At 44.6% G+C, this 13,913-nt stretch overlaps 1 protein-coding gene across 9 annotated transcripts in view; it reads left to right on the top strand.

Annotated features, from left to right (window-relative positions):
• The first annotated feature begins 455 nt into the window (after positions 1-455).
• The window catches only part of grin1a (glutamate receptor, ionotropic, N-methyl D-aspartate 1a), a 29,367-nt gene continuing 15,909 nt past the window's right edge, over positions 456-13,913 (top strand). For 2 of the 9 annotated variants that reach the window (XM_069514306.1, XM_069514315.1), the window contains exons 1-9: positions 456-1,504; positions 4,385-4,519; positions 5,847-6,023; positions 9,714-9,776; positions 10,547-10,644; positions 10,743-10,864; positions 11,812-11,986; positions 12,393-12,537; positions 13,584-13,670. In XM_069514306.1, the coding sequence (XP_069370407.1) occupies positions 1,256-1,504; positions 4,385-4,519; positions 5,847-6,023; positions 9,714-9,776; positions 10,547-10,644; positions 10,743-10,864; positions 11,812-11,986; positions 12,393-12,537; positions 13,584-13,670 (1,251 nt within the window). In that variant the 5' untranslated portion in view covers positions 456-1,255. The remainder of the gene's footprint in view (positions 1,505-4,384; positions 4,520-5,846; positions 6,024-9,713; positions 9,777-10,546; positions 10,645-10,742; positions 10,865-11,811; positions 11,987-12,392; positions 12,538-13,583; positions 13,671-13,913) is intronic. The other 7 variants (XM_069514310.1, XM_069514308.1, XM_069514307.1 and 4 more) reach the window with 6 other exon arrangements.

The raw sequence follows: 13,913 nt of genomic DNA, 5'->3' as shown, positions 1-13,913 counted from the left end.
TTTGTTTAAAGTGAAGTATTTTGACATTCGCTGAATCAAGTCTTGCCACAGAAGATGCTCAGTGTAAAGAAGTCCTTTGTGTGTGTGTGTGTGTGTGTGTGTGTTGTTAAAAAAGACCTTGTTTCCTAGGTTACCAGTGGGGGGGTTGATTCTGCTCGTGTATCTGCAGAGATGCTGCTCTCAACTTCAAATCACCCAACATGCACATCATCATGTCTGACTGTGATTAATGAGCTGTCCAATGAGCTCGGTCCATTTTACTCGAACCAGACAAAACCTCTTCCAGTTTCACGGAGGAGTAACTCGCATCAGAGCGCGTGTCCATGGCTCAACTCTGACCTGAAACCCGTCAGGTTGGAATGAACACCCTCCTCTTCCATCTGCTCCTGTGCGATCAGGCTAATTCAGGGGAAACAACTAAATGTCACAAGCGTCTGCTCCTCATTTCAAACCACACGCACCGACAGAGCGCGCACATCCAGCTGAATTAACGCCGCAGCAGCCTCCACATGCCCCGCAGGTAAACGCGACCCAGCGAGCGTGCATCCTCCACTGATCCGGCCTTTCGTGTCTCATCACATTTTACGCCTATTTGGAACAAGTGAGTGCATTTATTTTTCATACGAGCAGCTTCTCCTCCAGCAGCATCACGCCAACGCGCAAAGCCCCAGAGTGTGTGTGTGAGTGTGTGTGTGTGTGTGTGTGGGGGGGGGAGCTGCTGATACGGCGGGAGCGCGCACCACCACCACCACCGCAGCGGCGCGCATGCACAGCTGTCAGCACCAAGGACAGCGGCAGCAGCGGCTCATCCAGGAGCGACCCGCCACACAGAGATAGATCAGTCCGCTCACAGCGCAGCGAGCAGCGGCCACAGGGAGCGATACGCACCCCGGAGAGGAAGCCGCCTGGAGGCTCGGACGATGCTGCAACTCTGTCTTCAGAACCACCGGGAGGTTTAAGCCATTCTGCAGAGGAGGAGGTGGACAATGCGGTTCCCTGGTTAACACCCTGCCCCTAATATGCTTGTGCACATTCCTCCGCATTGCACATAAATCCACATCTTTTTCCACTCTCCTTGCTTCCTTCTTTTTTCTTTTTGCACCCCCCTCCCTCGCGCACACCGCCCACCTGGATCGAGCCCGCAGTCGTGCATTCCGCAGGCTGAGCCGCGCTGCTGCCCACAAGCCGGACGAGCAGACCCGCCACCGGAGAGGATAGCGGCCGGGCTGCACGGTGCCGTCTGCTGGTGCGCACGATGCGTCTGTTTCTGCTGGCGGTGCTCTTCTGGTGCTCCTGTGCGCGGGCCGGCTGCGAGCCGAAGATCGTGAACATCGGGGCCGTGCTGAGCCAGAAGAGGTACGAGCAGGTCTTTAAAGATGCCGTGACCCAGGCCAACCAGGTCTACGGCCGGGACAAATTCAAGCTGACCGCCATCTCCGTCACGCACAAGCCCAACGCGATCCAGATGGCTCTCTCTGTCTGCGAGGACCTCATCTCCAGTCAGGTATGTTTCTCTGGTGCCTCTGCGTGGGCACACTGCTCCATTCTTTCTCTGAACCTCAGCATCCAACACCACCTACATCCATGCACCTCCACCACTGTCAGACTCTGCGTCAGGAGCAGCAGCCTAGAAATCCTCATAACTTGCTATAGAAAGTTCATTTAAATGCCTTCATCTGATGCGTTTACTCACCCAAGTGCCATTGCAGTGGTTATTAGTCCAGACAAAGATGTTGTTTATGTCTCTAGAGCCTCACACTTGCAGATTAACTCTCCACTCATCATGCAATGTGTAGAAAATGTATAGAAACACTAGCAGAAGGGCAGCCAGGATATCATAACAGAGCTGCCATTTATCCACTTTGGCATCAATGCTGCACTTGCACAAGATCCACAGATTAGTTCACTTTGTATAGTTGGAATACTGTGAGCTCACCACAGACGCATCTGTTTTAATACAGACGTGCAAAACCCACACTTTGGTTTGGAGCATATCTCTTAATGAGAGGGCAACTGTATATTTCAGGACACACAGCTGCAGAGCCACTGAACCAGTGAGGGGTGAAAATTGAAAACGTGGAGAATGTCATTAGCCACTTGGCGTTCAGTCAGAGTGTGATGCATGACAACATTTTGGCACGAGCAGAAACTGTCTGTATGTTGGCGTGGATCACGCTCGCTCAGCTGCAGCCTGTTTGACATGATGCAGAGGGAACATTAAAAACTTTTGTGCTACAATGACAGAAATCATTTTTCACTCTCATAACCATTGCAGCAATCTGGAATTCCTCAACATTTGCATTTGTTTTTCAGGGTATAGTGCATAGATCTTAATTTCCGCCTGTTTAGGACTAATAAATAAATAATTTAGGTCATCGGACGACTTCATTTTGCTTTTTAGTTCTTCTGCAAGAAGTAGATGATCAACCAACCAAGGCCGAGCAATCCAGGATTGCTTGGCCTTGGCAGGGCTGTGCAACTTACTTGCCATTCTAGAATCCCTAAGTGCTTAAACGCAGGTTTTCCTTTCAGCTACACACGCTTTAAACTTCATGCATGTGCTGCAGCTCTGATGAACAAAACACATTTCATCAGTTATGCACGATGCATGCTAAGTGTGTATGCGCCTTAAAGAGTTGACACACACTGAAAATGCACCGACCATCTTCTCATGTGATGCTCTACATGGCTTTTATAAAAGAGCCAGTGTTATGTCATAGCATGTTGAGGCGTGAAGTCCCTCTCGCTCTTGCTCCCACACACATAATTAGGCCTCATTGGAAAAAAACACCCACAGCGTCAGCGCTGCTTTCATGTCCTTGATCCTCTGTCTAGTGTAATGACTCTAATTGAAACAGGCTTGGAGAATAATACTGTCACATCCAGGCTTTTGTCACCCAAAGCACGAGCGTGCAAGCCGCCTATAGGCCGTACAGATTACACCAACAGTGGTTTCAGTTCACCACACACACACACACACCCTTTTGTAAATGACAAAGTGAAACATGATTTAGACAGAAAAGTCCACAGAAGGTTAAATCGGATGAGAGTGGCTTGTAGGCCATAACAGTCAGTGACGGGGAAAGTCTGTGGCAGATGGAGGAGTAGATGCCTGGGAGCAGTCCTTGGAAGATAGACCTCATTTTTGACCCAACCATACGGAACGCTCGCATCCTATAATCCATGCCTTCACAGCCATGCCAACTTTATTCCTCTTCCTCCACATCACCATGGCAGATCTCAAGGCTCTGCTTCAAGAGAGGCACACATAACAACTTCTCTATTAGTTGACTCTTTCTTGCTTAATGCTGGAATAAGATAAAAACTAAACAGCCACAGAATAATATTCTTCTGCCAGCACACACTCCTCCAAACAAAGGAACACATTTCTTTGCTCTTCTGTTTCTCTGTTATGGAGGAGTTTGTCCCTGAATACAATTTATAAAGACACTCCAGGTTCAAAAAATGTTATTTTTAACTGGTTATACAACATTTTAATGCAGCAGTTGCACCCACTAAAAGATTTGTTTTTTAAAATATGTGCAATTTTCATCTTGAGGTCGGGAACAAAAAAACAGATGTTTCAGTTGAGGCAGGAGCAGAAAACTGCCCCAAGCCCAGAATCTGTGGAGTCATTCGTCTGTATTAATTTGATTAATTGTTGATAAAACTAAAGAGGAAAGGGCTTAAATAAATTTGCATTAATCCAACTTAAACTAAGATGAGAAACACATTATTACCTCTTTCACTTCTAACAGCGTTGAGTGATGAAATCTTGATGCTGAAACATTTTTCTACATAAATAATCTTTTTTATAATGTAAATATCATATGTTCACTGTAATGTTCTCTTCTGGTGCTGATGCTGTTGTTACTGTAGAAAGAAATAGAAATGTCAGCATGTCACAACAGTATTTTTTGAAAATGAATGCCTGAAAATGAAGAAAATAGATTGATCTGATTCACGAGGACTGATAACGGACATTTTATTTCTTCCTCATGTATTTGTAAACATGTTCCTTGTGTGTGGTCACAACTTTATTGTATTAAGGTACGCTAAAGTTTGATTAATCTTGATGTTAGACATGTTTCCTGTTTACATGTATCCCTGTTGTGCTTTAATTCTTGCAAAATGAGAAATGGCGAAATGACGAGATCATGCACGTTTAGAACCTCCTCATGTTTGAATGTGTTTAAGTGATATTTTCAGTACACTGCATTATTTTCTGTCTCATAATCTATAAAACTCCCAACGAATCATCAAAGAGACGAAGAGAAGAAAACCATTAAAAATGGATGCCTGTATGTCTATAGTGCGACTGTAGGTAATCACACTCCATCTCAGTGCCAGAATGACAAAGTGTTCTTCTTCTGCGTCTCTGCAGGTCTACGCCATCCTGGTGAGTCACCCTCCCCAGTCCAATGACCACCTCACGCCAACGCCTGTCTCCTACACCGCGGGCTTCTACCGCATCCCCGTGGTGGGGCTCACCACCCGCATGTCCATCTACTCAGACAAGGTGAGTGACGGATGAGAGAGATGTAAAGACAGAGAGATAGAGAGAGGACAACAGGAAGTGAGAGAACGCAGAGCGAGGGAGGACGGCGCTCCCCTGGGGCAGCTTCAAAAGCTTCTTAGATTAAATGTCCCATCTCTCTCCATTAGAGGAGCGGTGATTAAATGGGTTTCCAGCTGGAAATTGAAAGAACATCATTAATAATGCGTCTGACCTCAGCAATTTTTTTATGAAGCACAAACAAGTAAAATGTAAAAAGACTTTAAAGCGATCGCATGAATAAAATACACAAATGTTTAACATATTTTTAAGGAGACATCACTCCCGAGCTTCATCAAATCAATGTGTCTGTTATCATTTAGTATTATTTAAGTGTCTAGTGGTATTTAAGAAGCTGTTTTTATCATTAGATGTTATTTTTCTAAAACTGGAATGGCACATTCTCCGCAAAGATCCAAAGGCCTCCCTTATAAAACCACATTTGAATCAGCTGGATACAGATTTTTATTTGGCTCAACACTGAAACAGGATCCATAAAGAATTCCTGGATGTGCTGCAAAATGAATTGAGGTCTTTCTTGGCTCGTGTCTCATCATTCCACCAAATTGTGTGGAAATCCGTTCAGGATTACGTTTTCTTGTAATCTTGCTAAAAATCAAACAAACAGACAGACAGGAGTGCGGCCATTTAATCTTCTGTGTCTATGCTCTGTCACTACACAGACCATAAAGGTAGAAATTCACAAGTCATGATCCTCAGATCCTCTTCTTTGCTGAAGACGACATTTAGGAGCCTGGCTGCAGGGTTTCGCTCCCGTTCAGCCGCAGCAGCTTTAGTGAGCCTCACTGATGAGGCCTGGCTCACAGCCGGTGTCTCAGTTCATCCAGTGGGTGTTGGACGGGGTCGAGGTCAGGGCTCTGCAGGGACAAACATTTCTTCATTGAGACAGATTAGACAGCAAACTCCATCTGCCCTTTAGAAGGAGAAGCCTTTTCTGAACCGATGCCCCGATCTGTGGGATGACAAAATTAGTCTGTGCTGTCCAAAACCATTGCACATCACTGGTGAAACATGCGATGTGGTGGTGCCATGGTGAAGGTTTGGTTTAGGAGACTTTCTTCAGTAGGCAACCGTCCAACTATCATTTCAAACCAGGACACAGTATACACATATATTACATTTATAAATATATGACATGATGTCAGTGACCTTTAAAAAGGCCAGAATCTGCCTTATGGGACAGTTTGTGTCCTCGTTTTGTGATGAGTCATTCATTAAAAGTCAAGTTGTTATGGGAACGTGTTTCATCCCTTCGTCTCCTGCTCCTCAGAGCATCCACCTGTCCTTCCTGCGGACAGTCCCTCCCTACTCCCACCAGGCGCACGTGTGGTTCGACCTGATGCGCGAGTTCAACTGGAACCACATCATCCTGATCGTGAGCGACGACCACGAGGGGCGGGCTGCTCAAAAGAGGCTGGAGACCCTCCTGGAGGAGAGGGAGACCAAGGTGAGACGCTCCAGCTCCGCACGAGCGAGCGCGCTTTTTTAAAACCTCAAAGCTCTTCTATGTATGTAACTGTTTTCCTTTCTGTTGTGTGGCAACATCTCTTTCTCACCGTTGTTTAAACATTGGCTAACACACCTAGAGACATCAACAGCGTCTAATGTGGTCTAATCTGACGAAAGTTTGTATGTTTATTTGCTCATCTTCACGTTGCTTTTCACCATAGTCCAAATTATCCTGTGTCTATCCACAGTGGGAGCCAAATAGTGGACTTTAACACGGGGCTTTGCAAACCATCACAGACTGAGGTGTGTGCACGTGTTTTACCTGCGGCCGTGGTGGCAGTCAGGTGTTTCTCTCCTCTCGGTGTGTGTGAGACGAGGACCTGTGTTTTCTTGCACCCTGCTAACTCATGTTCATAAGATGCGGGAGATGATTTTTCGCCTTTTCAGATACCGCTGATGCATCCATTTTAAGTGTAGCTCTGAGCTGTGTATGTGGGTCAGTGAAATGCTGATCTTCTTTGAGCCAAAACAGACTTGAGACTGCAGCGATGCCCTTTAGGAACCGAGAGGGAGGAAGAGATGGGGGGGAAGTGCTATCTTTTTCATCCATTCATTTACTAAGATGGAATTACCTTGGGATATGTTTTTCTTTTCTTCTTCCCTCTCTGTCACACTCTGTCGCTCCTCTCTGGGGCTCTTTGCTGTAATTGTGTGGCTGAACCAAATGAGTCCTGGTTCAAAGATTTAATTAAAGCAGAAGCGTAGGAGATGTTGAATATGACACACACACACACACACACACACACACCCGAGGTTATACAGAAGGCAGCTACAGCTGAGGAGCGAGCTGCTTCAGTTTTGTGACTGGCATCACCATCCATCAACAACAGCCACCATTAGAAAAACATTTTCACCATCTCAGTTAATCATGTTTAATTTTGCATCCGCATCCAAGCAGTTTAAAGGATAACGCTGATGAGTCAAATCATCCAGTATTGGCTCACATCCTGCAGCGTGGAAGACAAGTTTGTGTATTCAAAGCCCTGAAATCTGCTGAATTTATCCAACTAACAACTGCAGCATCTGCGTCTCTAAAGTCTGACATACAGCAGCTCCAGACATTATTCAGACCCCTTCACTTTTAATTGGTTGCAGATTTTATTTCAAGTGAGTACCATTTGCATTTTTGCCCACGGATCTGCACTCAGTGACACAAAGTGAAGAAATGAAAATGCCTTCGTAAATGTTTTCTTTTTGCTAATTGATCAAAAGTTGACATCGAGATTTTTTTCTCAAACTCTTTGCTGTGTTTCAGTTCAGTGTCTAGAATTTAATGACATCTAGTGGTTGAGTTCCATTCTACTGTAAAAAAAAACATGGCGGCTCCTGTAGAGAAGACCCGTGCTGAAGCATAGAGAAGATTTTTGATTTGCTCCGGGGCCCCCCCCGGTGAGTTGCCCTGGGTAACCGATTGGCTCAATTCTGCCTCTGCTCTAACATCTCCTCTATGTTACAACCTCACCAGAGGGATGAACTTTTATTCTCTGCCTGGTTTGTTTGTGTCACAGTGTCGAATAAACACCTCAAACTGTAAATGCATTAGCAGCTTTAACTGTGGTAGGTGATGGTACGCGATGCTAGTTTCTGTGCGTCAGATTACAGCTTTCACACATTATTCTCTCATTAAGAAACAGGGAGGTGTGATTCTCGCCAATCACCCAATTTGTGCGGCATAAACATGGTGAATTTACATGATTATTGTTTTTTAAGCTTCACACAGGAGGTCATAGGGGGAACCACTGTCACCACCAGCAAAGAGGCTCAGGACACGGTGGACTTAGTCAGAGAGCGACCGTGAGCAACACAACATGAAATATTAATGCCTGACTGTGAGGATATAAAAATAGATCGCTCAGAAAAACTCTTAGGGGAGAACGAGACAAAGAGAGGGTGTATTTGTTCGCTGTGCAGCCGGAACGTTCTCACTGAGAGGAAGTTTACAAGCTTGGGACACTTAAAGACCCATTTCATCATGTTTAGTATTTACACAGTGAAGTGTTACGACAGACAAAAGCAATCTGTGTAGAAAATGTTCGTTTTCTGCTCATCCATCGTGTTAATTCACTTGTTACCACTATATACTGCAGGTTTATGTTCTTCTACCTTTTAAAATATCACAGACCTCGTATCATTTATCAAATTAAAGAAATGGATAAAGTGGAATTACCTAAAACCCCAGTGACAGCTTGCTATTGTGAAAATACTTGTGATGTTTCGGTTCATTTAAAAAAAGGATGGAACCAAAACGCCTGACACGAAGCTCCCAAGAGCCTCAGCTTGTGTAACGGCCTCTCAGCTTGGTGTGAATGAAGCGGCTTCTCCTTGTGCATGTGCTCGCCAGCCAGCAGTTTTGTTAACTGATGCACGGTCAGCGTCGGCTTTTGTGAAGGGAGGGAATCGGGCCCAGAGTGCACTGAGGTGTGAGCTGTGAAGTAAAGCAGCTGTGCAAGAAACCCCGTGAAGCAGAAAGACGACGCATTTTCCTGCAAAATGGCTCCGCAGTCCCAGACAGGAAACCGTCCCCCGAGCTTCTCCGCTCACAGAACACGGACGGTGAAAACTGCGGTGTCTGAATTAAGTTCATTCTGCTCAGCGAGTGAGTGTCCTGTGTGGTGACCAGATCCAACACTGCTTGCTAGATCTATATAGGTCTAATCTTCATAAAGTACTGTGTTGTTTTAGCCGTTACTGCAGAAAAGAGGGGTACTTAAACTTTCAAAAGAGAAAGCTCATTATTTTTAAGATTTAAAGATTTAAAGCTTATTTTTTTAAGATCTTCCTGCACCTGTGAGCACAGCCTGCCTCCCCTCTGAAGTATAATCCCAGAGTTCACTCAAAATTCTGGCATTTTTAATTTAGTGTGCTCAATATTTGTCACATCTATCCTCAAAACCAATTTAGAACGAGCATGGGAACTGGGATGAAGCTTTTTAGACTTTTTGCATTAGATTGTAGGATGCTAAATGTGAATTGGCTACTTTGTGTCAGTTGAATTTAAAAAAAGATTTACAGATGAAGATGGTTTCAAGCTTTCAATGTGTTGCACAAGTGTCTGGTCAGATGAGTGAATCACGACTGTGCGGAATGAGCCGCGGCCTTCGGGGCCAGAATGACGTCATGTCAACAGATGGCTGGAGAGATTGAAGGTTTTTTTGCTGTTAAACTTTTAATGAGCTCTTAGTCAAATAAATGTCACACAGAAAAGGTCACACTCTGGACTTGATGGTGTGAGTTTGTAAAATCTGATCGCTTTTTTTGCCGGCTGTGATTGTTCCTGACATTTTGACATTTCCCTGATGTGTTCGGACACTTCGGACTTGACGGTGTTGGTTCAGTTATGTTTGTGAAATGTTACGTTACTAATATTTCACACAACTGACTGAAGCCGCGGAATCACAGAATCATTGCTGATAATGAATCAAGCCTGGATATTGATCTATATTATCTGTGGTATCAGGATTATTGATGAGTGGTCACGTCTGCTGTTCTTTGCAAGCCCCTCTGTTAAAGATCCCAATTTGAAGCAGAAAAGTGGAGATTTGTTGGAATGCTTTACTGCCCTCCATTTTCAACTGTTTATAATATTTTTCTGTGTCTGCATATTTTCTCTGTGCACATTACTCATCAGAATAAAAAAAGGAACTATGAAAACCTCGACCAACTGTCCTATGACAACAAGCGAGGACCTAAGGTATATTTGCATGGTCAATGCACGCCGCCCACCAACTTTCCAAACGTAGCAACTAGAAACCAGCCCAAACCAGTCACCAGCCGACCCAGAAATGTCCCTCTCTTGGTAGCACGTGTTTTTTTTAATTTTTACTTTGAGACATTTCCCTATGATTTAAATGACGAATGATTTTGTTATGAAAAATCTATAATTTTCGGTCATTCCAGAAAAAAAAGAAGTCAGTGAACGGCGCCCCCGCTTTTTATCATTTTCATTTTCTCCTTTAATAAAGGAATGCATGCACTCAGAACACACACACACACTCACGCACAAAACAAGTTTGCAAGTCCATTCCTTTGTGGAGAACCGGTAGTGTGGGACGAAGCCGTTTCCCAGATGCTACTTCCTCCTGTTCTGTAGCACTTCCCTAGTTTTCAGCAAGTTTTTTTGTTGGGGGAAAACGTCCCCCTCACCCCCTTCACCTGTTTTTAGTTACTGGTTGCATTGACCTTCTTCTTCCCCCTACCTAACACATGCACGTCCTTCTTTGGAGCCTTGATAACCCTCAGTTTGCATGCGAACAAATGCAAAAGTTTTTTTTCCCTTCAAGCTTTTTTTTATTTTTTAATTTTTTTTAGTTCAGCCGGTTCCCCTGGATCGTTCTCCTTTTTATCTCTGTCTCCCGTTTTCAAACAAAATCGGCCAAGCTCGAACCAAGCAGGTAAAAGGCAGCATGGTGTCTGAGGCAGGGAAAAGTAGCTGGCTTGACCTTTCTTATGCCCCGATCACAGGCAGAGAAAGTCCTCCAGTTCAGCCAGGAGACTAACTTAACTGCCCTGCTGCTGGAGGCCAAAGAGCTGGAGGCCCGAGTCATCATTCTGTCCGCCAGGTGAGACGTTCGCAAAATACGAGATATGTGCACAAAAGAGGACGGCTTCCAAAATAGTTCAAGGTTTGTCAAGTGTGTTTTAACGTGTTCAATTCCAGTGAGGAAGACGCTGCTGCGGTGTACAAGGCGGCCCGCTTCCTCAACATGACGGGCTCGGGCTACGTGTGGCTGGTGGGCGAGCGGGAGATGTCGGGTAAAGCCCTGAGCGAGGCGCCAGACGGTACGTTCATCCAGCGGAGATCAGCGGGAATACACGAGTCAACCCCCCACCCCCCCGGGCCGATCATAACACATAGAGGATTAGAGAAAGCGATTACATGATTAATTGTACAATGGTTTGTTGTGTGTTGAGCCTTTAAACGTTTAAGCATTCTCCGCTTAAAGGTTTAAATGTGGTCTGTCCGCACTCAGTCTTTAGTTTAAACGTGCATGTGCTGCTTTATTCAAAGGTTCATTCATTCTGCTCTTCTGCCATATTAATACGCTGGTTTCTAATGAGTTATAAAGGGAGAGTTTTGGAACAGGTAACTGATAGAATGGTAAGATACAACAGCCTCTTTATCTCTTTGTTCCTGGGTTTTCTTTTCTACTGCACAAGTTCCTCACAATAATTTGTCACTTCTTGGTCACAAACGTCGATCGTCTTTTCTTCCAGCCACTCAAACACAAACCAAACCCCCGAAGAGTTTTATTTTCTTTGTCCTGTCCGTGTCTCGTCTCATCCACCTCCTCTGCAGCTTCTCCCGAGAGTCTGCGAGACTGATGGACCTGGTTGCAATCAGAAAACTTAGCTGAAGTTGGATTGTTGCTTGGTTTAAATTTAGGTCTGGTGCTATTTTTTGTTTTTTTGTTCCGTCCCGACACAGATTTCCTGTGATGCTTTGCCCCAATACTCAAAAGAAAAGAGATCCAACTTCAAGGGCGTCTTTATACATGCTGCGAAAAGGTCAATCGGTGGCGACATCAGAAAAGTGATCCGTTTATTTAACTTCATTAAAATACAAGAGATTTTCTGAGTAATGGTGGATCACACACCTGATGTCTGACCTTTATTCAGGATGTCTAAAGCCCTATAAGTTTTTTCCCACTCTGTGCATTGCAAAAGGATCCAGGGAGGCCGTAGTTGGCTCAGGTTGGTGATTGTGTGTTGTCGGCCCGATCTCTCAGGTCTGATCGGCCTCCAGCTCATCAACGGGAAGAACGAGTCGGCCCACATCAATGACGCGGTGGCTGTGGTGGCTCAGTCCATCCAGGAGCTGTTTGAGAAGGAAAACATCACGGAGCCTCCGAGAGGATGTGTGGGCAACACCAACATCTGGAAGACGGGGCCCCTCTTTAAACGGTAAGACTGAGCACAGATAGTGAAATGTCACGTCTCATACCTCAGAGCTGTACGAAACTTTGTGCATAACTTTTCAGGTAACATGGGAACCGTTCTATGAGACTACGTTACAGTATTGAACTGTGAACTGCATTTTCTACCATGGAAAGTACTGTATACATAAAGTTCATCTTTATTATTATTATTATAGGTTTGTTTCTGGCTTAAGACTTCAACTTCACGTGTCCCCAAATTTCTCAGGTCAAGAAAAGCTGGTTTCAAATGTCTAAATGCTCTTTATTCGTTACGCTCTGACTGCACTGAATGATACACAGCCAAACGCACTGCTGCGTTCCTAATAGGTGGCATAGGATATCCATGCATGAACAAGTGTGTACTCATTCACACGTGTAATCGTTCGCCACAGGGTTCTGATGTCATCAAAATACCCAGAGGGCCTCACCGGGCGCGTGGAATTCAATGACGACGGCGACAGGAAGTACGCTCACTACAGTATTCTCAACTACCAGAAGACTCGACTCATACAAGTCGGCATCTACAACGGAACACAGGTAAACAGAGACAGATCCATTTGATAGAAGTGAGAGTTCGAGGGGTGATTTTAAATGAATTTAAAGTAAAATGTCTTCTTTAGTTTCTGCTCCCTGTCCATAAGTAGGTTTCACTGTACCTACACCATGACATCCTCTTTTTTAAAATTCATACTGGACATGCAGACCCAGTTTTCTATCTATAGCACAATGCACTTACTGTAGGACAACTCTGCAATTCACCGCAGACCAGCCAGTGTGTGAATGAGGGGGATTTCAAATATTTATCACCTTGATGAATTGAAACTTGCATCAAATTTAGATGGATTCTAAAAGGGTGAGAGAAAGTGGAGAGAAAGGAGCTTAAGTGGCTAAAGAGCAAAATAAGATGAGGCTGAAAAGTGTTACACTTCCCCACCCGCTTGAAAGTTTCATGTCTGATTCACTCCTGAAAGTGTGACGGCCGTCATCTCTGAACCCGAGATTTACTGTTCGAGGTCCGTTCAGTTTTATTTAAGCATGAAAGTGTTGCCTGAAGACTTTTGAAATTAACTGTTCATTTTGTGAAAAACTTTCCCTCGTGTGTTGAGGTAAAAACATCTGTTAGTCACAAATTCCCTGATCCAAGAATTAAAACACAAAATAAACATAAATTATAAATATCTTTTTAAAAAATAGTTTGGGTTCATTCACTTCAAAACGATCCCTATGAGCAGATGTTCCGGTAAAAGCTCATTAAAGAACCTTTTGTTAAGATTATTTTCATTACATTTCCCTCTGGATCAATAAAGTATCAATCAATCCAATTACATTCCATTTGTAGTTAATGGTGGTGATTAAATTGGCCGGGGTTTCCCGGTGATATCTGTGGTAATAATAAGTCGGTGAAACCCTCTGGTCTAAGACACAAGTCAAAGGTCGACGTGATAAAATAAAAGGAGCGCTGAGTGGTGGTTATATAAAGCTGACTCATTAGTGAAGCTCACCCTGTGTTGGAGCCTCATCAGCAGCTCGCCTTCTGCCACCGCTCACCTACATTACCTTACATTCGTGTGGCGTCCCTGCAGGTGGTGATGAACAATCAGAGGAAGATCATCTGGCCCGGAGGAGAGACGGAGAAACCGCAGGGCTTCCAGATGTCCACTCGATTAAAGGTAGCGTACCTTCACTGTGCTGCTGCGATGTGACGTCCGTGTCGACACGGATCGAGTACGAGGCTGCAGTTCATGTGCCCGTGTTGGACAGTGCGTTAACGTTTATCCCTCAGAGAGGAGTGAAGCTCATCCATGTTAATAAAGGCAGCGGTGATGTATCGGCTGTGACCTGTATCTCTTCAAATTTCCCCTGGGCCGGAGAAAGGCCTCCCCTCAGTTATTTTTACACTCATCCCTTCATCC

The sequence above is a fragment of the Paralichthys olivaceus genome, chromosome 18 (genome assembly GCF_024713975.1).
Source record: "Paralichthys olivaceus isolate ysfri-2021 chromosome 18, ASM2471397v2, whole genome shotgun sequence".
NCBI lineage: Eukaryota > Metazoa > Chordata > Actinopteri > Pleuronectiformes > Paralichthyidae > Paralichthys > Paralichthys olivaceus.
Note: the sequence above shows the minus strand (reverse complement) of the source record. Positions and strands in the feature narration are given on the sequence as shown.